The sequence below is a fragment of the Magnolia sinica genome, chromosome 10, assembly GCF_029962835.1.
Source record: "Magnolia sinica isolate HGM2019 chromosome 10, MsV1, whole genome shotgun sequence".
Lineage (NCBI taxonomy): Eukaryota > Viridiplantae > Streptophyta > Magnoliopsida > Magnoliales > Magnoliaceae > Magnolia > Magnolia sinica.
In genome coordinates this window covers 27,764,591-27,791,374 of record NC_080582.1, presented here as the reverse complement: position 1 = coordinate 27,791,374, position 26,784 = coordinate 27,764,591, and the positions used below count along the sequence as shown (strand labels likewise).

The following is a 26,784-nucleotide window of genomic DNA, read 5'->3' as shown; positions in this document are numbered from 1 at the left end:
CCATTCCCAGTACATGGATATTTCCCTTGCGATACCGATATGTTTCCATATTCCATAGGTGTAATATATACATTGATATTGATATTATGAACGTCAGGTGATGTTGCAGCTGATTTTCTACTGTGTTCGAGCCTGCGAACTATTATCATAGCTGCTGGGGCAGAAAGGTACTTTGGGTCTTAATTCTGGCAAAGTTTTCATGCTTTGGGTTACTACTCCAATTGGGAGGTTTCCCACCCCTATTTATAAGCTGTAGCAGTTGCTTCTCTTCCACTCACTTGAATAGATCTGTTGTTGAACAAAAGAAAAAGACACTTCATGACACCATGACAGTATAGAGCACAGTGAAAATTCGCATTTTGGCTATTTCTTGGAATAGGAATATCTCAAATTTAGGGATTTTTCAGGGACAATTCCGGATAAAATATTTTAGAATTCTGAAAAGGAGGAAAATTTGCTGAGGTTTTCAAATGGAAGAGATCACTTTACAGTTCGTACTACGGATAAAAATGAACTTGTTTATACCCTATAATGATAAATGATAGCTCATAAATTGGATTGGGAATGGTCATAGTTTGTTACCACTGCTGAAAAAGTGGCGAGTCATATGCAATACGTAGCACAAATATGGCCATTTGGACAGTCCAAATTGTAGGACCCAACGTGGATGGTACATCTCCCAAAAATAACTATGACTGGATCTTAATTGTCTTAAACAGTTCACCGTTCAAAAAAATTGACTTAAACAGTTGAATTATAACCGCTGACCATCTAACTTTTACTATTCACTTGATAGCTTCCAACTAGATAATTAGGACTGTCCGATCGTAGTGATTATCAGCTATACACCATAAGTAATGCGCACCACAATATGGACAGTTTGGGTTGACAAACCTATACTCTGTTTATGCAGTGGACGAGTCACTGCCATCTAAAGGTGGCAGCAAATTATAACCAGTGGGTGGTTGCAGTTCATCACAAGGGGATAGTTGAAAAGAGGCCAGGAAGGTTTTGTCAACATTCAAAGAATCAAAGTAGTGAAGGAGATTGCAAGAAAACAACAACGATATTTATAAAATACTACAAAATTTTAATGATATTATCATTTTTTTTCTTTGAGAATATCACAATATGAGTACAATGGATCTTATGCATGCACCCACCCACTTACATGTGGCACATTTACCTCAAACATCACAGCAGCACCATCGAATAACTCAAGTATATGTGTGTGTGTGTCGATGCATGGCTCAGTGGTAGACACTCTGCATTTCAACACTGAAGTCCTGGGTTCGAGTGCCCATCTTGGGTGGGTGGGTGGGTAGGTGGGTGATGAGGACATCACGTCACGTACACCCTTACGTACGTATCAGATGAGGAGGCGAGCTGCGCCGATTTCCTTATGGCTAGGCGAGTACCCGTGATCGTGTTAAAGACCTCATGTGCATGTGCGAGCATCTGGAAGACCTCACACTGGGAAGATGCATATGGGCTACTTTATGGAGTGATCCAGACCGTTGGATTGAGGGGAAGCGACGATCGAGCCATTGGATCGCATGGATCACATGATCGGGTCATTGATCGTTGATCATCTACATCAGTTTTAAACTTTATCATATTTTATGATTTAGTTTTTGATTATTTTATATTTAGACATGTTATGAGTGTTTTAGTTGATTTTATTTAGACTGGCTATTTTCGTTAAAATTCACAAGACGGAGATTTTTGTAATTTTTGAAACTTCTTAGATCTATAAAAAGAAGAGATCGTGTGACCTCTCTCCCATTGGATTTTGTGATTATAAAAATAAATAAATAAATAAATAAATAAACTCTTGCTTTCTTCTTCTCTCTTCATGCGATTTTAAGATACTTTCGTGCGATTTGGAATGAAGATTGGTGCGAGCCTAATCTTCATCAACGGAGGTACAAGGTCTCCATCTATCCCTACACCTTCTCTTTTCTTCCCCATCTAGGTATTTTCTTCAGGTTATTCATTCTCCCCATCACAGATCTTCGTCTTCTCCCAAACCCAATCTTCTCATACCCATCCACAATCCAAACCCTAACCTTCCCGTACCCATCCTCCATACGGCCACACGTGTGAATCTCACCTGCCCCTTTTGGTATCTCACCATCATTATATCAAAACCTCTTTCTTCCATCCCCGAAACCCTAACCCTAAACCTAAATTTCCTAAATTTCCTACTTTCCCAAATTACTCAAACCCTAATTTTCACCCTAGGTTGTATTAGGTTCCCTATTTTGAAATAGACTATACCCTATGCTAATTGGATGTCCCTACATCCATTAGATCCTAGTTTCTTTTTATTTAATGATCTTGAGTTACGATGTTGGTAGCTTAGGCTAGGATTATACATGATGCTCTTTTGATTTTCATGATATTTGTGATGATTATAGCGATGTTTGTTTTTTTTTTTTTTTGGTAAATATCTTAATTCGGCTATTTGATTTCACGTGTTACTTAGTTCATGTATCGGTCCTGCATCAGTGGGTGTGTAAAAAATATATTTTAAAAAAAAAAAAAAAAAACTCAAGTATTGTATAATTTCTTATTTGAAAGAAAATTTGTTTCCTTTCATCAGCAACAAAAACATTTATCAGGAAGACCAAGGGAGGTTGTGAGAGAGACCAGGCTCATTAAGAGAATGGGTAAGAAACCGTTGTATACATATGGAAGACAAAAGGACCCCTTAATTTGTCAAGAAATCAGCAACACAATTAAAATCAAGATTAATCTGATTAAATACAACTGGGACCAAGCAAGAGAGCATGATAAAAGGGAATTTGGTAATGAGAAATTTTACCACGCTCTATTGTGTTTGTAGACAGACCTTTTTTTTTTTTATATCAAATATTTATTTCTCAAGTATACTGCACATCAACAAGTCTTTGGGGTTTGACAAGTGCTGCAAATCCAATAAATGATTATTGAATTCTTGCAACTTATCAAGAACATCAAACTGGTATAAATGGGTGACAATAGTATGTAGAGTCGTAAGTAGAGGAAAGATAAGAAGTTTGCCTAAGTCCTCCAAATAGTTGCACCATACTACACGTACAAGTTGATTGTTGACTTTATTGAATCTTAAAGCTTCACCACATTCATATTGACTTCTTACAAATCTTCTCTGAATGGTTTTTACAAAATCATCTTTGATATCATACCGAAGTCAATTAGTTTAGGTTGACAGACTTAACGGATCTAAAGCCAACCAGTTCCAACCCAAAAATGTTTTGGCAAACAATGAGTTTGACAAGGGAAACTTCATTGGCTGCCCCCAGCACCTCAAGAGATTATTCCTATAATCTCCTTAAGTATTACCAGTTAAACGAAATATCATATAGAGTTGAAAACTCCACTACCTTACAAAATAAAGGTTGATTAAGCCTATGTTGTGCAAACAGTGATGAAGGTTCAGTGGTTAAATAAATAGGAAGAGAACTCACTTGCGAAGCACAAACTGATCTGGTTTTCCCCATGAGAAAGGCTCAGTCGACTTATCCACTTGTGGAGAAGTGTATGCAGAAATGACTGACTCACTCGGAAAAGATGAAGGAATATGCCAGTTTTTGCTCACATTTCTCTGAAAGCATTACATGGAATTATATTAGGACATGACTGAAAACTGGTTCATTTCTTAACATAAGAAAACAGAGATGGCGGGAACCACAGGGATTACATGCTTATCCATGAAGATCTGTTTTATATTTGACAGGTTATCCACTGATTGTTGATCATCACGACCTTTGATGACATCCTCGTCGGGTGCAGAATCATCTAAATTGTTTGCTGAGCCAGTCTCATCATTGTTCCTTACTTTCGACGACCTTTTCCGTAAATTACTTCCAATATGAGCATCAAGCTTTCCAAAAATGGCTGGATCTGGAGATTCAAGCCATTCCCTGAATTTCTGGAGACCATCTTCTTCTGGAAATGCATGGACGACTTCAATAGCATTAACTATGCCGATCCCACTGTATCATAAACAAAATTGATAACATCAGTTAGTAGTCAATAGAAAGACAAAAACAGAGCAGCATACATTTCCCACTTCCTAATTACTAAATTAGTTTTAAGTCATAAAATGGAATTTACCTGACGCCTTCAGTATAGTCACTGCCAAGAAGGAGTGCCATGCGGATCAATTTTTCTCTGGTCAATCCAAGCTCACTTTCTATGTCCTGAAAGCCCAAAAAGTTGTAACATGTGAAAAGGAATGTTGAATGTCACATTAGCATCCTTGACGAACTATTGTTTGCAAAGAATATAATTTCACATTGGATTCATGAGTCGGGAAACAGAACAGGATCCATGAGAAAATAAAATAGAAGCCATTAGTCCAGGCACACAACTTCTTAGTCAAGCCAAAGTTGGTCTACTGATCTATAATAGTGCCATGAAATGGAAGAAGTTGAACAGATAATAGGAAAGAATGTGCATTGCCAAATGCAAACCTTCATGAAGTATGTCTCAACATATTTGCGATCGTCGAATATATTCTTATAAACACTTCGAGCCCCAAACAAGAAAACATCCGAGTCATCAGTTACAACACCATCGACTAGGTTCGTCAGTTCCATGAATGCACACTGAGCTTCTGCCTCCATAGGTGAAATGATATATGGTAAACCAAACATCTGGAGCAATTCCTATAAATCAGCAAAAAGAAGAACAAATATTTGGTCAACATCATCAACTATAAATGATAAATATTACGTGCAATTTTCTCCATATATTTACTTTGTCAACATCATTATTGTTCTTTTTTCTAGTTTATTTGGAATAGCAGCATGGAGTTCCGCCTGGTTACAGTTGCAACTGGTGGTAGCATTTCAACTCCCAATCCCCAACCTGAGTAAAGGAGGGGTGATGTTAGGCAAACAGCTGATCGCACCACTTTTGCCACTGCCATGAGAATAAATCTTGTTTCAGGTCCTGATCGATAGGACATTTCTAGAAGCAATGCACCACAATTTGTGAAGCTGGTTGCGGTGGAAGGTGAAAAAGGTTGTGCTAGGGCACTCCATGGAAGTGGCATGCCACAATTTATGAAAACCCAGCATGCGGAAAGTGTGCAAGTGTGCTAAGGCGTTCCTCAAAAGAGATGAGCTAAAACAAAGCCTGGTTTTGGTGGAAAGGGGGCAAGGATTTCCATACCAGACAGGACGTGTGGGTAAAGAAACAAGTTTCAGATGACAAAATTTCACTTCGCCACTTGGAATATGGGAACTTCATCAGGTAAGAGTATGGAAATTCATGAATAAAATTAGAAGGAAGAGAGTTAATATAACATGCTTGCAAGAGACAGTGAAAGAGGGCAAGAGCCAAAGAGACTAGAGACGGCTACAGTATTGTTGTATTTAGGTATGATGATGCTAGGAATAGAGTAGGGTAGTTGCTGATGAAGGCTTGAAGGCAAGGTATTCCATAACAGTAATGATGGCCATAACGGCCACCACTGTTGCCTTTACGATACGGGTCGTAACGGCTGTTATGGCCCCCATAACGGCTGTTACAGTCTCTTTTTTTATTGAAAAAAAAAACCAAGAAACCTATATCTGTCCTATAACGTTGAAAAAACATATTCGAAAAACCTATATATGCCTAGTAACAGACTATTACAGGGCTGTTACGGCCTTTATAGGGGGACGTAACAGGTCATTAACGGCGGTTATAGGGTTTTTTTACCATAACGGCCGTTACAACCTTTATGACCCTGAAACATGTAACGGTTGCCACCATTACCTTATATAACGGCCTTTGCGGCACACCATGCTTGAAGGAGAGAATAGTGGAAACTAAATGAATGGCCGATACCCTTATGGCAACAAAATTGATTTTTTCACAAGGTATCAATAATATTAGTGCATATGACTCGGGTAGGGAAGCAGAAAGTATTAAAAAAAATGCAAGGATTGCTAGCTGGGTTAAGGGTATTTATAAGTGGAGATTTGGATGGACAGCGTGTTTGGGGAAAAACAAATCAGAAGAGACCATCCTTAAGTTTGCAATAACATATGACTTAGCGATCACTAATACCTATTAATAAATAATAATAATAATGATGATGATGATAATAAGGAGATGAGCATTTGATGACTTTTAAGAGTGGACCCTACTTACTACAAAGAGGTTTTTCCCAACTTATGAGGATGGAAATCATAATGCAAGGCCTGCAAAGTTATACAAGGTGAACCATTGACTATGCAACATAGGGCGGTCTTAGATATGAGGACTGCAACATTAGCAGTTTTGTCAGGTTGCCTTTCCAAAAAAAAAAAGAGGAAGCAGGAGTAGAAGTTCCCAAGAATAGATTGCGGAACTTAAAGGAGAAAGATGTTATTTACAGAGAAAGTGATACAAGAAGGAAAATGAAAACCTAAAGAAAGGGCCAGGCAGATGTGGCCAGAGATGGCTAACTGCACAAAAAGAATGGCGAAAGAAGTGCCTGGGAACTGTAAAGCCAAGAAAGCCACTCATAAAGAAATGAGTTGTGAGGGGATTAGGTATAGAAGGCAATGAGCAAATTAAGGTCCAATTATAAAGTGGCAGAGAGGTAGAAATATTGAAAACCTCATAAAAAGATAAAATGCAAGCAAAGAAAGCAGTAAGAGCAAGTAAAAACAGCATAGCACGATGAATTGTAAGATAGATTAAGCATTGAAGAGGGGGACAGATAATATTTACAAACTAGCAATAGTGAGGGAGAGAAAAAGTAGAGGGAAACTACATAAGTCGCATCAAGGGTGCATATCAGGGGGTTTTGGTAAACTATGGCGAGATTAGGGAGAGATGGAGAGGCTACTTTCAGAGGTTGTTGAAAAAAGATGCAGACACGAGGATAGAAGAGGGACTTCGAAACATGAGGGATTAGGAGAGCATGTGTATTATTGTAAAATTTGATTGGAGAAAGTAAAAGAGACTTAACAATGATGAGGAAAGGGAAGGTCATGGGGACAAATTATATATCTATACAAACATGAAAGTGTATCAAGAGAAATCGGATTCGCTAGTATTTTCCGTAAACTAAGGGAGTGTTTGATTTTCCATTTCCACTTGTAAATGGTGGTAAATAAATGATTATGACATTTTACCTGTGTTTGATAGAGAGTGAAATACCCAAGTAATTATGCATAGGAAAACGTGATTGCATGCAAGAAATGAAACCAATATCGTGTACATGTCAATCCTTGTGGGACCAATGTGATGTATGTGTCTAATCCACACCGTTCATCAGTTTTACCAGCTCATTTTAGGGCATAAGCCCAAAAATGAGGCAAATTCAAAGCTCAAGTGAACCACACAACAGGAAACAAGGCACAAAATGATGTCGACTGTTGAAAGCTGAAACCTTTTTAGGGCCCATGGGGATATGCATCTGTCACCCAACCTATTCGTAACGTCACACGGACATGGAAGGGAAGACACAAATATCAGCTTAATCCAAAACTTTTGCGGCCCCCAAGAAGTTTTCAATGGTAGGTGTTCAATTCCCAAAAGGCTTGTGCTGTGGTCCACTTGTGCTTTGGATCTGCCTCATTGCTTGGGCCCATGCCCTAATATGAGAAGGTAAAACGGATGGACGGTGCGGATGATAAACTTTCATAACAGTGGGCCCCACAGTTTCTGTACCAAACCCATTTTCCACCTCGTTTTTAGCTCCATTTTGCGCCCAAACAAGCTCCGGGTCAACATCAATCTTGGTATTTGTGCCGAAATTACATAGGTAAATAATAATTACGAATTTACAGGTATTTACAAATGTAATTGAAAAAACAAACACCCCCTAAAGTTCTATAGAAAAAGAAAATGCTGGATGAGGGCACAAATATACGAGTCACGTTGTGACGCTCTTGGAGATGATTGATGGAAACAAAGATTACAACAAGAACCAAGCATATTGAAAACCAATTTGGATTCGTGGCAAAGATATCAACAATTGAAGATATTTTTTTTACTTTGACAATTGATAGAAAATATGGAGATGATAAAAAGAATTTACACATAGTTTTTATAGACTAGAGAAAGCATATGAAAGTGTACCTAAAGAGGTCATGTGGTGGGTTATGAATAAAGGGATTCCAGGATGATATATCAACATCATTTGTAAGCTGGTGTCATCATAAGAGTATGAATTAGGGGTGTCAACAGGCTGCAATTCGGGCCATATTTTGAACTATTTGGGTCAAGCTTTCAAGATGGGCCTACTCAATTTTTTTTGCATTTGCTAGGCCCAGGCCCAGGCCCAAGCCCAGCCCATTGACAACCCTAGTGAGAAAGCTTGTGGTGAGATTGATGAGTTGCGGTGGGTCTTTTTACACTGGCATCAAGCTCTTACCTTTTTGCACTAGTTATAGATGAATTAACCATTAAGAGTCCAGGATGAAGCGTCTTGTGCATGTTATTTGCATATAAAGGGGTATCAGTCAAGGCCAAATGCTAAATGGAAGGTTTGGAAGAAGGCTTTAGAGTCTTGAGCCAAAAAAAATAGAAAAGCCATGATGGCATTTGGAATGCAACTTTAGGAAGAAAAGCTATGGACGTGAGGTTTGAGTTAAAATCAATGGTTAATAGATACCTCCAAGTAATGTGTTTTGTCACCGTGGCTCTATTTTCGAAAGGATGTTTACACTAGAATCACAGACTCGCAGTTTGGTGGATGAAGTGGAGATGTGCCTCTAGAGTGCTCTATGGTCATTGCATGCCTAGAAAACTCAAGGGATGTTTTTATGAGAGCTTATGGACCAGGCAGCATTGGCTATACTGTAATGGGGACCTGGGATGAAGTGTTGGGAAACTAAAAGCCAGCATGAACAGGCTGTTGCGAAGATGAAGATTGTTGGATGGATGTGTAGGAAGACTAGGAAGGAAATAATCAGGTCATCCCAAGCAACCTAGGAGTAGTCCAGTAAGAGATTAAATGAGGGAGAGCAAGTTGAACTGGTTTTGTCATGTGCAATGAAGATAAATGACAGCTCCAGTAAGCAGGGAACATTGCTTAAGAGTAATGGGTCCTAAAAAGATAATGGGAGGAAGACCTACAAGAACCTAGATTGAGGTGGTAACAAGGGATGTGGATGCTTCTTTCTTTACCAAGAATAGGACCTCAGAATTGATTTGGAACAAATGATTTGTAAGTCAACCACAAATAACCAAGACAATGCTATGACAATGACGATGATGGCAACAACAACGATGATGAATTTAAGACGTGTATCCACACCGTCCATCTGTTTTGCCACCTTAATTTACGACACCATCCCAAAAATGAAGCAGATCCAATTATCAAGTAGACCATGCCATAGGAAATAGTATTGATTGAAGGCCCTACCATTAAAACCTTCTTAGGGCTCACCTTAATGTTTTCGTAGTGTTTATTTACCATCTAATCTGTTGATAAGTTCATATAAACCTGGATGAAAGGAAAAAACAAATATCAGATTGATCTAGAACTTTTGTGGCCCATTAATAGTCAATCACCACTTTTTCCTTCGGTATGCTCCACCTAATAATTGGATGTGCTTCATTTTTTGCATAATACACTAAAAGGATTTGGAAAAATGGATGAACGGCGTGGATACAGAATACATACATTAATGTGGGCCCTGAGTTAAGGGCCGCACTGTCTTGGGTGAGTCTGGGTCTCACCTAATCCGCTCTCCAATTCCTGATGCTGACATCTTTACTTTTTTATAGAGGTCTTGGCTCAAAAATGAGGCATATTGTGTGGGCCCCATGCATTGTATCCATGTCGTCCATCCATTTTTTCGGATCATTTTAAAGCCTGAACCAAAAAATGGGGGGATCCAGAGATCAAGTGGACCACATCATGGGAAACAGTGGGAATAATGACACCACCATTAAAACCATTGTTTTCTTTGGTGTGGTCCACTTGAGCTTTGGCTCTACTTCATTTTTAAGCTCATAGGCTAAAATGATCTAAAGAAATGAATGGGCGGAGTGAATATTGCACATACATCATTGTGGAGCCCACAGAGTTCCCATAATAAAATATTGTTGAGATGTTCTGGTGTAATTCCATTGGTTTCAAACAGAGGACGTACGTAATATGGTGGGACCCTTACCGTGGGGCCACCTCGACGTAATATGGTGTATCTGCATCGTCAATTCATTTTGACATATCATTTTAGGGTATGGACCAAAAAATGATGCAAATCCAAATCTAAGGTGGACCACACCACACAACATTGAATGGCCACCATTTAAAAAAATTTGGGGGCTACAAAAGTTTTGGATCAAGCTAATATTTATGTTTTCCCTTCATCTAGGTCTGTCAGACCTTATGAACAAATTGGATGGCAAATAAACATCACGGTGGGCTCTAGGAAGGCTTCAACAATGGATATCATTGCCACCACAGCTTCCTGTGGTGTGGTCCACATGAGCCTTATATATGCCTACATTTTGGGCTCATGCCGTAAATGGATGGATGGTGTGGATAAAACACATATATCATGGTGGGCCCTACTGAGCCCCTACAGGACCATCCGTCTCCAGGGGCTCCCAATCCGCAGCGGACGCGGAGTTCTTGTGCTTGGGGCCCATTGTGATGTTTGTGAGAAATCCACCCCATTCATCCATTTTGCGAGCTCATTTTAGGACACACGACTAAAAATGAGGTGGATCCAAAACTCAAGTGGGCCATGCAAGAGAGAAATTTGGGGAAAGAGTTTACTATCGTTGAAACTTTCCCGGGCTCCACCTTGATGTTTATATGCCATCCAAACTGTTTATGAGGTCATTCCCACTGAGATGAAGTGAAAACACGAAAAACTTATCCTGATACGAAACTTCTATGGCCATAAAAATGTTTCAACGGTGGTCACTGAATCCCTACTGTTTCCTTTCATGTGGCCCACCCGAGTTTGGGAACCACCTCATTTTCAGTCGCATGTCCTAAAATGAGCTCGCAAAACAGATGGACGTGGCGAATTTCTCACAAACATCACGATGGGCCCCACCTAGCATCCTAGCGCAAAAACTTCATGCGCTAAAGGCTTTCGCATGAAATCCACGTCCAGCCGTGCCCAATCAAAAATAGCTCAGAAGCCATTTTTGGAAGCAGAGAGGATTCTGACCTTTGGGAACCCTAAAACCCTAAGTTCTCCCAAATCTCTAGATTTTTTCACATTATCTTCCGAAATCTCTTCCGTTTTCAAGCAATAATCTATTTGAAGAAAGAAAAAAAAGGGAACCAGAGATTTTCTTTGCACTAACCTACGAACAGCACAATTCAATTCGAATGGCCCACCAAATGCAGCTTCCAATCAGGGCAATCTCTTTTACAGGTACAGAAATCCACCCTGTTGAAAGCTTCTCTTTTTTTTAATTTTTTTCAATTTTTTTGGATATTTACGCGCAATGAAAAAAATTCTTAGTCTCATCCGACAAGTTTCATATCGTTGGACTGTGATACCAATAATATCAACCGATATATTGGCCGAAAATATCGATATTGTGAACATTGATGGGCACTTGTGGTTGGAGAGAAAAAGAAGATTTTTTTGGAACAAGCATAGGTCGATGACACTCTCATGAAAAGAATTGTTTCTTTGACAATGGATCGGGCTCTTCCAAAACCATAATATGGTGCTCTTTAAGGGAGATCTGAAGGAACTGGAGCGGTGATTCAAGGTTGAAGTAATTAACAAACGCTTGTTGTGGTCAGCATACCTCTTTGCCCAATTGTTTCTGTATGTTTGGGTCTTTGGCTTGATGACACTTGTTGGTGACAAAAGGATCACCATAGTTCGTTTTCTTGTTTCTTGTTTTCTAACAAAATTCTCCTCATTCCAAAAGATAAGATGATCTTGAATAGTAGCATGGATGATCTATATGTCAACCAGTCTTAACTCTACATATGCTTCTCATTAACCGGCATGTTTCTCGAGAAGGAAACTACAAACAACAATACAGTATCTCATGTACACATCTCACTGTCTGGTCTCCTACTTTTAACAACTTACTCTTTTGCTATGAAGTGCACTTCAAAAACTCAAAAATCTCAACTCCATTCAGCCAAGTCAATTCGGCTCTACAAAAACTCAATTCGGCCAAGATTCGGTCAATGCAAGTCATCAATAATCCTTTGAACTTGCCAAGACTCAATCAAGACTTGACAGACTCACACTTCAAGACTCAGAACCAATTCTTCAACTCAACTCAAGTTTCTTTCAAATTGAATCTATTTTTTTGGGTTAAACAGGTAATCTCAAGGGTCGATCTCCGAATATTATGGATGCCGTTTGATTAGGAAGCTCTTTCCGGAAGAAAAATATTTCCCTTCTTAATGAGGGACCAAAACTTGATGTCTCAAACAATGAAATCTAAAAGAAAAGCTGATACGAATAAACTACAGCAATTGTTCCTTTTCTTGATCAAATCATAAAAGCCATAGAAATATTAGTGTCACTAACACTTAGCATATAACAGGTTACAAACATGCCCAGTATGTACGACTGTTTTATGTTTTCTGCTTACTAACGAAATCTGCTTCACAAGCTGGGACAAGGTTATGATGATGATGATGATGATGATGATAAATAAAATTTGCATCATATTTTCAACAGAAAAGAAAAACAAAATAAAAGGTGGCCACCGATTCAACTCAACATAAAGAATTCAAAGGCAAACCCTGTTCTATAAAATGAATACTCAAGACCCTATTGCATTTTCCTTATTTGATGATGGTGATGGCGATGGTAATGATGATGGTGATGGTGATGGTGAAATTAGAGCAACACCCATATTTTCTCTAAGCATATAAACAGGAGGATCTAAATTTCCAGTGCCAAAAAATAACTATTATGAAATTACGAATATGTTCTAGAACAGGCTAGACTTTGACAAGTTTTTGCGAGCAGTTCAATCAAATCGGTCAGAAACGCTTGGCCATTTTGTCCCGGAAATCCGATGCATCCAAAATAATAAGGAACATAGAAGATTAACCCCTACTCTTCTGTTAGCCTGCTGGTTACTGTTTGGTTTTTAACCAGGAGTGGGTGCAAGCTTTGATATATTTAGTTGCTTGTTTTCTGTTGTCTGGCCAGTTTTTGGGTGGGCAACCAAGACCGTATTTGTTGCCAGTTCCAGTCCAAACTGATCCAACCACCTGGTCTGGCCCGGTCCGGTCTGGTTTTAAAACATGCTGATCGCTGCTCACTGTGGATGATTCAGATTTAATGCAACAACCATAAAATACAACAGGGAGTTTGAGACACACCTGACATTCTGCAAACATTTCACTGCTTACAGACTCAGCATTGCGTTCAAGCTTTCTCTGCTCATCTCCTAGATCCATACGTTCTTGCTGTAGAAGCAGCATTTCCTCATCCAAACTAGTTTCTGATGCTTCTGCTTGAAACTCCAAGTTTAGGTTATGTATATTCTTGTCTCCCTCATCAGGAAGAATGCTATCAATTTTTCCCGATATAGGTTCTCGCTCTCTGTCATTCTCAGTTGCCATTTTCTCTGTAGAGGAACCCTCCTGAAAATCAGAATAGTCATTTCCTATTTCAAAAGAATGGCGTGAATGGGAAGCTTGCAAATCATTTTGGTTGGTATCTGCTAGAATAACATCAGTTAAATCACTTTCCACTGGCTCAGGAATATGAGAAATAACCTTAGAAGAACCATCTGTGCAGTCTGTGAAACTAGGTATGCTTTTGCCTTCATTGGGATTATACAAGCATTGCTCCTGTCCAGTTATGGGAGCCTCCATTGGTTCCAGAGTAACTAGATCTGAATATGGTGTTTCTATGCAATCACTCCTATCTTTGCAGACTCCATCATTACAAGCCTTATAAATTTGACCATCTTTGTCCATCTCCACAGACTTTCCATCAGTTCTAACTCCCAGCTTTATAGATGAGGCTAATTGCTTGTCCGGAGAATCGTTTATCTGTAAGATATCCCTTTGGTCCCCATTCTCCAGCCTTCCAAATCTTTCGACTGTCTCGTGTGATTTCTGACTTCGTACAATACCATTTTCAAATGGAATATTAGGAGAATGAACATCTTTGTAATTTTCTACATCTTTCCTTCCAGAAGATAGAAGGATAGACTTCTCCTTCCTAATATCTTCGAGACTTCTCCTTATAGCTTCCTGAACCTCAGCTTCTTCTTCCAAAAAGCCTCTTGAAAAAGCTTTTTGATGTTCAGTTGGGCTGGTAGAAACATTCGTAGGAACTTGGCAAACACCTTCCTCCCAGTCCACTTCACCCTCATCACAATTACTGTCATCCAACAAAGATGGTTGCCTTTCCTCCACATCGTTTCTGAAGCTTCCTTCATCAAGCACCCCTTCCGCCAAGGCAGAATCAGATGAAATATCACAAGAATATTTGCCAGAAGGAACACTTTCTGAAGAGAACTTTGAACTTCCAGTCACCAAACGTGCAAATAGATCATCGACATCCGTACCACTGGGCCCATTGTCACCTTCGAAGAAGGAAATCTCTATGGAAGTTTTTCCGCCATGTGTGGACTGCTCATGAGAATGATGATTCTCACCTTCTTGAATTAATGGTCCATCTGTTCTCCCAATTAAGTTAACGGTTTCATCATTTGCTTCATCACCAATCAAAGCTTCAGGAGCATGGTTGTTTTCAGGAAGAACTTTCGATGCACCAAGTATGTTACTGCGGCCTATTGCCTCTGCATATGCCCAAGAATTTTCCTTTTGCTTCTCCTGTTCAAACTCTTTCATTAAATCTAAGTTACGTTGTAAATCCCGAGTCATACGAATCCCCAGTCCTCTTAATCTGCTAACTCGAATGCGTCCCCTTTCATCAATGTAGGTCTCTACGTCAGGATTGAAACCCCTTGTAGGTTCATCAACATCAGCAACTGCGACAGAATGAATCTGAGAAGTAGAGGAAATACTATCCACAGAAGCTGAATGGGCAGGTTCCTTCCCCAATGTCTGATGCTCTGCATCTCTATTTTCCTCCACTCCCGCAGACGTTAATATTCTGATTAAATTGATCGAAGTAATCAATAAACAGAAGTTCATATTTAAATGAAGGAATGCAGACCGAAATGTACATTTGGCAATCATGGATAACTTGCATTTGAAAGTAGATATTTATATTCACAAAATATATGCATTACTCAATATGCATATAGACATCTATACATTTTTTATCTGAAAGCAGCACACACATGTGCAGGTACAAGAGTGCATGGATGCTCAAAAGGTACATAAGTTGAAATCCCTATGTGCACCATACACCTCAATGCATAAATATCCACATGTAAAGTTACATTAGTCCAAGTATAGAGGCACAAACAGTCAGTCTATGATGCCCATTGTGGTGAAATCCCACTGTGGTGTGAGTGTGTGGGGTGTGAGTGCGTGTATAAAACAAAATAAAATAAAAAAATAAAAAATTGATGCCCACATATGGATATCAAAGTGGACATGGACCTTTTTTCCTAGAAGCCAAACAAATAGATATGGCATCCCATCTGACACCTTGACACCATGAAAATGGCTTCAAGAATTCAGAAAATAAACAACCTAACACGGTAGGGCCATCAACCCATGTCTGACAAGTATCCACAGCATCCGTTGCCAGTATCACTACCATATGCTGTTAATTCCAGTACGATTTCCAAATAGCAATAATGCTCACTCAATCACAACTATGCATGCAAGTGTATACATGGATGCATGCGACCAGGCATTGCACTTATCATGCATGTAGGTATATAAACAGATACGATGAAAGCATGCAAATTATGCTTACCGTTTATCACCAGTAAATGATGATGAAAATATGAATTCACGATTGGGTTCGGAAGCTATGCGTGAAGCTTGCATGCCGCCTACTTCCCTTCCAGCAGCAGATTTTTGCACTTCATCTATCTCTCGACGGAAAGCAACCGTTTTGAGATAAGCTTGTATTTGTAGCTCAGAAAATTTTGAAGGAGCCTGGATGCATGAAAAGAAGAAACAAATCAGCATGTGGATGTACTGAGGACCACCAACTTGGTAGGGTACAATGCAACAATAGCACATTTTGGTAGAAAATTAACACAAAGGAAACATTTAATCAACTTGATTTTGTAGTATTTTGACATAGTTAGTGAGAAAATGAATTCCATGGTGACCCAGAAGATCTCCAAGAATAGATTAGCATAAATGACGAGTAGAGAAGAAGAACTGAGAAGCCAGCCATCACTATGGCTGGCATGAACCTTGAAGCATATCCAACAAATAGAATGTGAAAATTATCCATCGCTTAAAAGCAGAGTATGTTACTGCAGCCGTTTAAGTGGAAACTGAAGTTCCTAAAAGCTAGCCTTCTTTTTTTATTGGTAACATCAATTTTATTAATGAAAACAAATACTACAATAATACATTAAGAGAATGGATAGTGACCAGCAACAAAAATCGGCAATCATATTTTTTCTCTCAAAATACAATTCAATTCTCACAGAAGAAAAACTAGTACAGATCTTTTTTACAAGGAAAGCCCGTTCCCATGGTGCCAAGCACTTTCCTGAAGCCCATGCAATCACGTTTCTATAGTCACTTTCTACAACAAAAGGCCCTAAAAATAGATCATTTAAGAGAGATACGTGCACTTTGATTGCACAGAGCTTTGCATTATTTGCATCACCAAAGCCTATTAGGCCCAAGAACATTTTTCATTCCGTTGGTAATCATGAATTACCCCTCCAATCCCATAATTTCCAAGGTTTCCCAAAATTCCCAAAAAGCTACCATAAACAATTACTTTCCACCAGCAAGGTGGGGGTCAGCTTTTTGATGGAGAGGAGACCATCTAAGATGGCATAGGTTCAATCATGTATTCATGTTGAATGTCATCATCCTCAATCCTCTGACTTCTTTGGTTACAATAGACCAACTTGCGAGGAGGAACTTGAAATGCTTTGCCAAATGCCACAAGCTGGCGAGGCCTAGAACAGCCTTCAGGCCTTCAAAGATTCTACAGTTTCTTTCTTTCCAAATCGCCACAAAACTACAAGAGAGAGAGAGAGCTTTCCATAACATTCTTTCCCTAACTTTGAAGGGACCACCTGACTATCCCTGCATAAGATCTACCATTGAAGATTGGGGCATCCATGCCACATTGGAGAGCTGGAAAAAGAAATCATATATGTCCTTGGCACCTTCGCAATGGAGAAAATTGTGATCAACCAACTCCACGTCTTTCCAACACATGAAGCACATGCTGGGCACTGAAAAGTTCCCACTTTAAGGACTGCGATCTGAAAAGGGAAACAGTGACTAAAATAGAGTTGAATGCTGCCATCAATTGGTTTTATAATTTTGAGCAATGTCTAAAAGATGATTTCCCTTTCATCCATTTAGGACATAGGATGCCTAACATAAAGGTACCAACAGAAAAGAAACCATTTGCTGAAGTTTTTTTTTTTTAATGATAACAGGGTGTCCCCATCCCTTTTTAAGGTGGGACTAATACCTGCATATGCACGCAATTGCCTGCAAACCACATGCATCGAGTAATCCCAGGGAGGGGAATCAAACTCGCGTCTGTGGGAAGCAAACCCACCTGCAAACCATTTGCTGAAGTTATCCTACACATGTCACCCATAATCTAAGATTAATACTTGGTCCTTGTGACCAAAAGACTAGGCAAGCATTCAACAGGACTTTCAGTAGGGGTGCTTTCATCATTTTTAAAGAAGTTGAGGGTTGACGCTTCAAGGTTTAGCCCATCAGTTAGTGTTTTTATTGAAAGCAACTTTCTGTAATAGGATTATCAGTTTTGACTTTGATTGATATTAGTTTAATTGCTAGAGATTTTTTTTTTCTATTTTCCCCATATTCATAGGTTTTTCAGGGGCATTTTTCAGAAGAGTGGTATGAAGGTTCTGTTTGGTGTCTGAATTATCACAGTGCTCATATTAGATAACCCACATGTTTCCAACAGATTTACAGGACTCTACCAGAAAATACATCCCCATGCAAATTAGCTAGACACTTCACAAAATGAAAAGAACATTCTTATGATTTCCACTAGCTAGAAATCATGATGTGTCATTTCATTACACTAAAAAATCTTCAAAAACAATCTTACACGTCAACCAGAACATGACCTGTGCATGTTCATCGTAATCAACAACCGGAAACACTTAAGTCAACAAGAAACATAAGATACAAAAATTATGGCCATCATTAAGATATAATGGGAAACTGCTAAGCTTCTACCTTCTTAACTTTCTGGTACTTCTGCCTGTTTTCTGCCATCAATTGCTCCCTCATCTAGAAAAAAAAGTTCAGTGTTTTATAAAAGAAAAGAGAAGGAGAAAAGGACGAGGAATGAAGAAAAACACAATAAGCTGAAGTCACAATTTCATGACTACTTATGTTACAAACACTAACCTGGACTAGAAGATCCAATTGCATAGATGGAGGTAACGCAGCCAAAACAGTTGGATCAACTTTCCCGGGCATTACTGGCTGCAACAACAAAAAATATAATCTTCTAGGACTCCAAGAAAACAAATTAAAGAATTAATGAGCCCTCACATTCACCAAATTTATTGCTCACATGATCATTATTCTACACAATATCACAAGATGACAACATTAACTCTCTTGAGAGAGAAAGACAGCAAAACCAACAACTACCAGATCGTAAAATGTGATAACAAGTCATGAAAGTATCATAAGACCAGTAGCTATAAAGGGAAAAGGAACAATGGTTCAGAGAAAATATAGAAAATTATAGTTGCCTAATACTAAACTAAATATAAAATGCAATTTGATGATTCCTTGAACGTAAAGCATTCAAATATGCAAAAGATTACACGGTGGTTTGCCCTCCCACATTCGGGAACACTTTGTTAATGGGCAGGGCTGTGACTGTCCTAGGATGAGTAATGGTTCACCAAAGGTGGAGCCGGTTTCTTTTTCTTACCTATATTTTACTTGTTTCAGTGTGTGTCATTTCAAAGAGTATACATGAAATTTTTAAATAAAAAGAAAAATGAAACCTCTCCTTTTGGGAAGAGAGGGTTTCACAAGTTTCCAACACTCCCAATCAATTCATATAGTTTCTTTTCGTGTGATGGCAATCAATCAATCAAGATATACACACACGCATGCGCATGAAAAGGCCAAAATAAAAAAGGAAAAGAAAAAAAACAAAAACTACCATGATTGGCAGGAAGGTGAAGAATTTAGGATGTTTTGTAGTGCTATAGAGCGTGTGTGTGTGTGTTTTGAAGATTTAGTGTTATAGAGTGTTCAATGGGGATTCTCTGGTTTATATTGTAAACCAGTCTCCAGTTTGATGGCAACAATCTTCTGTTGTGTCAAAGCCAATGTTGCAGGTTCCTATGTTCTTAGACATTGGTTCAATAGGAGATCTTGGAAGTGGGCAAAGATAGATACGCTAAGGGCTTGTTTGGCTAGGGCGACTTAGGAGGGAGTAGGAGGGATGGAATTGTAAAATTCCATCTAACCCTACTCGATAGCTGTTTGGACGGCAAGGAATGGGAGTCTGTCAGTTCCATCGTCCGGATAGTCGCTGGATATGGAGGGATTTCGCAATCCCTTCTTGGATTTGCCGCCGGGTCTTACTCCCGCATCGAGCCCATCCCGTCCGCGCTCCACAGTCCTTCGTACGGACTGAGGGATGGGAAGCTTCAGTCCATCAGTTGAGGCGGGTGTGATGGCGGGAGTGATTTCATTCGAGCCAAAAATGGTGTTTTTAAGGACCGATTGGTGGCTGTGGAAGTGATTGGGTGGAAGCACCTTCAGCATCGCCAGTTGCCAGAATTTTTGGGCAGAGGTAAGTGTTCTTTCTCGCGTCCGTCCACGGTCGTCCATGGTTTCCATGGGTTTATGCTTTCTGTTTTCTACAAAATCGGGGCTTTTTCTATTTTCTGAAAGGGGCAGATAGTTGCATGCCGGCCTGATCAGCTATAGCTGGGTTTATGATCTTTTTTTTTTTCTAAACAAAATCGGGGCTTTAGAAATTTTCTGAAAGGGGTGGACAGAAAGATGAAGGCCTGATCATTTACGGCAGGTCTTGGCAGGTTAAAATGCCCACAGAGATTATTGTCTCTCATGGTTGGCTGCCATTATCTCAGGATTTCCCACCTCAGGTTGGCCTGCAGCAGGTTGTAGGTGATCAGGATTCCATCCCCTCATCTATATTGTCGCCCATCTCCTTCTGAGGATTTGTACTAACGACAGTAACCTACTGTCTTTGGGTTGTGCATGGCAGAAATATTCAAGTAGGGACCTCCAAGCTGTATATTTGATCTGATAATGGAGACCAGGTACTGCCTTCCCACTTATTCGAGTAGGATTTGTGACATTTTTTACATGCACTGGCCTCCTAAGATGAAAGCATCTTTGGGTTGGAAAATCCCTGTTTTTGTGATGTACTCCATATCGTCTTTGTTGCATGTGACTAAACCATCTAAATATGATCTTCATCATTTTGTCTCTTATTGGTACTCATAGGATGCTTGATGCTTCAGATGAAGTCATTCTTAATCATATCATTCCTATTCTTCCGACACCTTCATCTTGACATCCTCATCTCTATAATGTTCATGCTCTGCCCATGTTGACTCTTTATTACCCAACACTCTGCCTTATATAGCAAAACCAGTCTAATAAGTAACTCTTATAAAAAATTTCCCATTTCCACTGGCATGTGACAATCACATAGCACTCCAGAGGCCATATCACTTAATCCACCTCGCATTATTTCTTTTGGAGAAATCCTTCTCAATCTTTCCATAATTTTGAATCACAGCTGCAAAGCCAAGGTATCGGAATAAATCACTTTGACCTATCTTCTGGGCATCATTTTTAACAGATGTCTTAGCACCTGACCATACCAAACAGTTGGACTAATTTAGACCAAAACCAGCCACCAAAACTAGTTGGGTCACTTAAAACTCAACTAAGGAAAATTTGATTTTCTGCAAAAAGTTAAGGAAAATTTGAGTTTCAGCAAAATGTTTTGTTTTCTATAACTTTCAGTTTCTTTTTCAGTTTCAGTTTGAAGTATATATGTTTAGTTTCAGTTTCTTTTTCAGTTTCAGTTTCAGTTTCAGATTCAGATTTCAGATTCAGTTTGAACTGTTATATATGTTTAGTTTCAGTTTCAGATTTCAGATTCAGTTTGAACTGGTATAGATGTTTAGTTTCAGTTTCAGTTTCAATCAAGTGATTCTACATTCTCATATGCGTTATCCCAATACATGAATGGAATACATCAGCATTTTTCTGTCTTGCATGGCATTAAAGCGATAGAAGAACTTGACTAAGGATGCTCAATAGATGAACTGCAGCAGCTGTTAAATACATACAGTAACTTCGATTCCATAGTACGTAAATTTCAATTCCAGGTCTATTTATGTCCTTAATTGAAAGTTTCCTTTTCTTTAACTTTCAGTTTGAAGTATATATGTTTAGTTTCTGTTTAATAAAGTCATTTCAGTTTCTGTTTCAATCAAGTGAATCTATATTCAGTTCGAACTATATCACTCTCAGTTACAGTTTCGGTTTCAGATAAAATATGGAGAAGCATGAATTTTTTGTCCTTTACTATCTGTACAGTTTGAATAATGTTTGAGTTTCAGTCGGATTTTGTAACAATGGATTTAACATACATTTGCCCCCAAGGTTTGGTAATTTTATGTTCTGTTTGAACCTATGTACAGTTTCTGTTATGTTCTCTTCAGTCCTAGGTTCAGATTGAGTTCCACTCTTCATAGCTAAATTCAATTGATTCTATGTTCAAATTCAGTCTCACATTCAGCTACTAAATGATGGAACATGCATTTTCAGAAAAAAAAATATATATGTATGTTGTGAATCTGGGTTGAAACTCACAAAATTTCGCAGAAACAAAGGATGGAACATGCATATGAGAATCACATTTGGTGAAACTACGTTCAGATTCAGTCTCAGTTTCAGCAAAATTTTAAGGAAGTTTGAAAAAATTTAATGGATATTGGATCTTAGTGGAGTTCCATCACATTTCAGTTTCACATTTGGTTATTTTCACTGACAGTTTTAGTTACAAAAAAACAGTTTGAATCATGAATTGTCACAAAAGTCTGGTGAATCTATGTTCAATAAAATCTATGGACGGTTTCAGTTTCAATTTCAAAGACATTTGCTAGGACATGCATTTTGAAAATATTGCTCGCTAAGTGCACCGTCCATAATATGGCGCACCTCTTTCACTGTCCACAAATCTCTTGGTTGAATGCCCCCAGCCATCTATTTTTAGTGACATAGGAAATGAATGGAATATTAATATGGAGTAGACAAGTGATTTAAGATTCCTTTTAAAAACACGTACATACCTACTAGTGTAGGTTATCAAATGGCAATGGAAAATGAAATGGATGAAGAGATGGAGAGGTCTATTGTTGTTCAAGCAATGGCAGCTTGTGTAGCAACTGTTGGGGAATACTGTCGCGTATAAATGTTCAAACAACCGGCACAACGTAGGGATGATGAGCGAGCGAGGTTTATCAACTCTATCATTCGGGCCAGTGACAGGGATTCTGTCACTCAACTCAGGATGAATCGAGAAACATTCTTTGAACTATGTACTAAACTACGTGAGAAGACACAGCTGCGTGATACTCGTAACGTCAGTCTTGAAGAACAACTAGTAATTTTCCTACACACTGTGGGACATAACGTTCGGAATCGGGTAATATGTCACAGATTCATTCGATCAGGTGAAACCGTTAGTCGCCACCCACTTTCACCGTGTACTAAATGCACTTGTCTCAATGTACCCCGAGTTCGTAAAACAGGCCAGACTAGAAACAGAAACTCCTGTTGAGATCCAAACAAATTTAAATTGGGCTGCTTACTTTCAGGTATCATTTCCATTGACGGTAGATTTATATATTTTGTTTTTCACTTACCTCCATTGACAAGTCCGTCCCAAATGAAATTTGATGAAATGCATCTAGGATTGTGTCGGTGCAATTGACGGGACACACATTCTTGCTCATGTAGAAGCAGCCGACCACGCGAGTTTCCGCAATCGGAAAGGGGTCCTATCTCAAAACATATTGGCGGCATGTTCATTTGATATGAATTTTTTGTATGTTTTGGCCGGTTGGGAGGGTTCAGCTTCAGATGCCAGGGTGCTACATAACGCTCTGACTCGAACTGATGATCCGTTGTTTGTCTCAAATGGTACTCGTTATTGGTTTCAACCATTATCCATCTGATTAATAATAATGAATGCTTCGAATATTCGCTTAGGGCCTGTTTGGTTTTCCAATTACCCCAGTAGTTGGCGGTAAAGAGGGCATTAATTACAATTTACTTGCAATAGCAATGATTGGTTAAATACCGGAAAGCCACTTTCCCACGATTGTTTTCCAAAAATGTAACAGTGTAATAGAGAGTTTGGGTAGAATCCGGTGTTTGGGCATGAAATGTTATAGTCCTGTCAAACCGATTTTATTAGTATGGTGTCCAGCACCTCCCCTGTACAATGACTACATACCACTGTTTGATTTCTTCAGCAGTAGTAACCAGAGGATGGTTATGTTTTGTGCCCCACTTGCTAGAGCGGTGGACTGCAGTCACCGTGACCTGTGGGACCCACTATCTATGCAATGGATTGCGGTCACCGTGATCTATGAGACAGCCATCTACCACAGAGTACAGGCAGTGCAGTGAGTCCACGTGGGTCCCATATGGATGTATGTATTTTTGTGGCCACATAGTATACCGATTATTGGTCAATTACCACAGCTTCCAACCGTGTCAGCCACCTGATATTTGGAACTACCTCATTACAAAGACGAATCTGATCTGGAAAAATGCACGAACGTACTAGTTTCAGAATATACATAGAACTGTCAGTCCAACGAGCTCGGAAGAGTAGGACATGCCACGCCGCGGAGATCAGTTTTACTGCATCTCCATCGGCACGTAATGCATATCTTCTGACCCATTACTGGTCAAACACCAGAACTTCCTACTATATGATACACCTGATAATAGAATCTACCTCACATCTGGGATAATGATATGGAAAAATGTTTCAACAGCCCGGATGCAGAATAAATATAGAAAAGTGGCGCGGATGCAGATTAAAGATAGAAAGGTTGGCCCCAACAGATTGGGTGAGTCCAAGATCTCACCATCTTTGGGCCACCAAAACATATCTGATGCGGAATCTGTGTTCGGAGCACCAAATAGAGAAGCTGCAAACCCCTGACCGTTCGAGCATGGAAACAAAGAAGAAGAATGAGAAGGAAAAAACAAATGAACAGAAGATGACGTTCAGCGAGCAAGCAAAAAATGAAATCTCATCTCGCCAGTCGTCGTCTACCTTAGGGCCTGAAGACGCTCACTGTGACTGGTTCGGTCCCGAGGTGAGGACGAGGAAAATGAAGTGGGTTTGAATTTTAACCTTGAAATGGATGGTGTATTGGAAGTGGACATGCTCCTGCGGACCACGGAACTGACAGTGTCAGTTCCGAGTTACATCGAACTGCCGTCTCTGAATCCCTGCAGAGAGATGTAAAAACAGGCGACTCCTTTACAGCGAAATACCATCGATTCGGACGCGTCAATAATGCATCCAAATCCAGCTAAAAACAAACAACCGTCAGAAGTAATAATTACATCTTTACCACCAAATGCAGGTAAATGGGAAAACCAAACAGGCCCTTAATATAACATTCATTCAAATGTGTAGGAAAATATTATGTTGTCGACGCCGGATATGCTCATTCACCTGGTTTTATGGCTCCATACAGGGGTGTGATACTACTCGCAAGAATATTGAATCGGGAGAGCCCCCGCAAACATAAAGGAGCTATATAACTATCGACATGCACAACTGTGCAATGCCATTGAGCGTTGTTTTGGCATTATGAAAGGCAGATTTCCCATTCTGAAGATAGTGATGCAGTATGAATTCCAAACACAAGTGAAAGTAGTAATAGCCTGTTGTGTCTTACACAATTTCATACGATCGGGAAGTGAGTCTTTTCAAGATGTACATGACGTTGGTATAGCTATGGCTGAGGTGGAGAGTAACACAACACCGCATGAGGTCTCTACAAATGATGAGAGGCAATGGTTGCTACGGGTTACTCAGCGAGAGAAGGAGGCGTGGCTTAAAGTGCACGATGATATTGCGACTCGAATGTGTGCTGATGCGCAATAGAATAGTAGGAGTAGATCATAACTTTTGCTATAGTTCGTATTTGGAAGTTCTAAACCAAAATATTATATGTTTTGTTTCACTTAATGTTAAGTACTCGTACATGACGGATCACTTGGTTAAATGTCTACGAATATATTTCTAAACTCGTATATCTAATCTTAAAGATAAAATATCGTCATATATATTCTAACCTGGTGGGTAGACATTCGGTAAGCGTCATTCATACTTGTATGGCAATGGTTGGATATGTACTTGTCCGTTGTATGCGTAGGTGGAATGTCGAAATTCGGGTCAGATGATATATAGACGCCGACACAGTCGCCGGCTAAAACACCAGTGCTCCCAACTCGATGTTCTCCACGGCAAAAGACAGTGAAATCCCTTACCAAGCCTCTGTCCCGATCTGCAAAAATCAAATGGAGTAGAGCAATGGATCAAGTATTATTTGACACATTGCTTAAACAAATTGCGTTGGGACGTAAAGCTGATAATGGTTTTAAGAGAGAGGCATACCAAGCCGCTACTGAAGAGGTGATAGAGCATACTGAAATTGTTGTGAACTGGCTGAACGTGCAGAACCGGTTGAGGTATTACAAGAGAGAATATAATTTCGTTAGGGACATGCTCGCCGCCAACAACTTTGGCTGGGATAATGAGCGAATAGTGGTTATGGCACCAAACGAAGTTTGGGAACAATATCTTAGGGCAAGCTCTTACAACTTTGTTGATTACAATCCAAATAAAAAATTTGCATGTGTTAATGGCCCTTATGCTGATAATATTCTTTACATACTTAGAAGTCGTCATTTCTTGTAGTCTCACCCCCGCGCTGAAAGACTCCGAGGCAAAAGAATTGAGCGAATGGATGACTTGGCAGTTATCGTCGGATCCGATCAGGCTACAAGACGTTATGTGCAAGGAAGTAGGAGTATGGCTGCATCCTCCTCTCGGATTCAACGAGATCTTAACGAGACTTGGACCGATCTTGAAGATGATGTTGACGATACTATCGACCTATCGGAAGACAATTTAGTGGACTCGACAGGGAACAATCAATTTGCATCAGATAGTCCTCCGATGTTAAATCGAATGTCCCGTGGCACTCCAAATCGTACATCGGATAATGATAGTAATCGTGCTAGGAGCACATCGATGAAACGTATGCGGCCTCCTCGTCCCTATGATGTACTTGGCATCTCTCTTAACAGTGTTGCAGAGGCAATGCGAAATTTTGACCTTGGCAAAGAGGTAAATCGTACTAGTAAAGTACTTGAAGTCCTCGAAGAGGTGCAAGGGTTGACTAACGCAGAGTTCATCAAAGTTAGTCAGCTGTTGAGTAGGGACGAGAAGCTAGCATCATTCTTTGTCAGTCTTCGACTTGAGCGTCGCGTCAGTGGTTGAAGCAAACACTCCGCGACAAGTTTGGGGATGTAGGATTTGGATCCGTTTGACAGGCAATCTTCCTTGTTTCTTTTCATCTTTTTTTCTGTGGACATGTAATAACTTTTTTACACTCATTTTGGTTTTTTATCATGCATATTTTGGATTGGTATATTTGGTA

At 39.5% G+C, this 26,784-nt stretch overlaps 1 protein-coding gene across 3 annotated transcripts in view; it reads right to left on the bottom strand.

Moving 5' to 3' along the window:
• LOC131258223 (DNA repair protein UVH3) overlaps positions 1-26,784 on the bottom strand; it is a 42,660-nt gene that overhangs the window by 9,171 nt on the left and 6,705 nt on the right. For 2 of the 3 annotated variants that reach the window (XM_058259370.1, XM_058259373.1), the window contains 8 exons: positions 18,422-18,499; positions 18,248-18,301; positions 15,795-15,979; positions 13,268-15,017; positions 4,479-4,673; positions 4,120-4,205; positions 3,704-3,998; positions 3,471-3,607 (listed from right to left, as the gene is read on the bottom strand). In XM_058259370.1, the coding sequence (XP_058115353.1) occupies positions 3,471-3,607; positions 3,704-3,998; positions 4,120-4,205; positions 4,479-4,673; positions 13,268-15,017; positions 15,795-15,979; positions 18,248-18,301; positions 18,422-18,499 (2,780 nt within the window). The remainder of the gene's footprint in view (positions 1-3,470; positions 3,608-3,703; positions 3,999-4,119; positions 4,206-4,478; positions 4,674-13,267; positions 15,018-15,794; positions 15,980-18,247; positions 18,302-18,421; positions 18,500-26,784) is intronic. The other variant, XM_058259371.1, reaches the window with a different exon arrangement.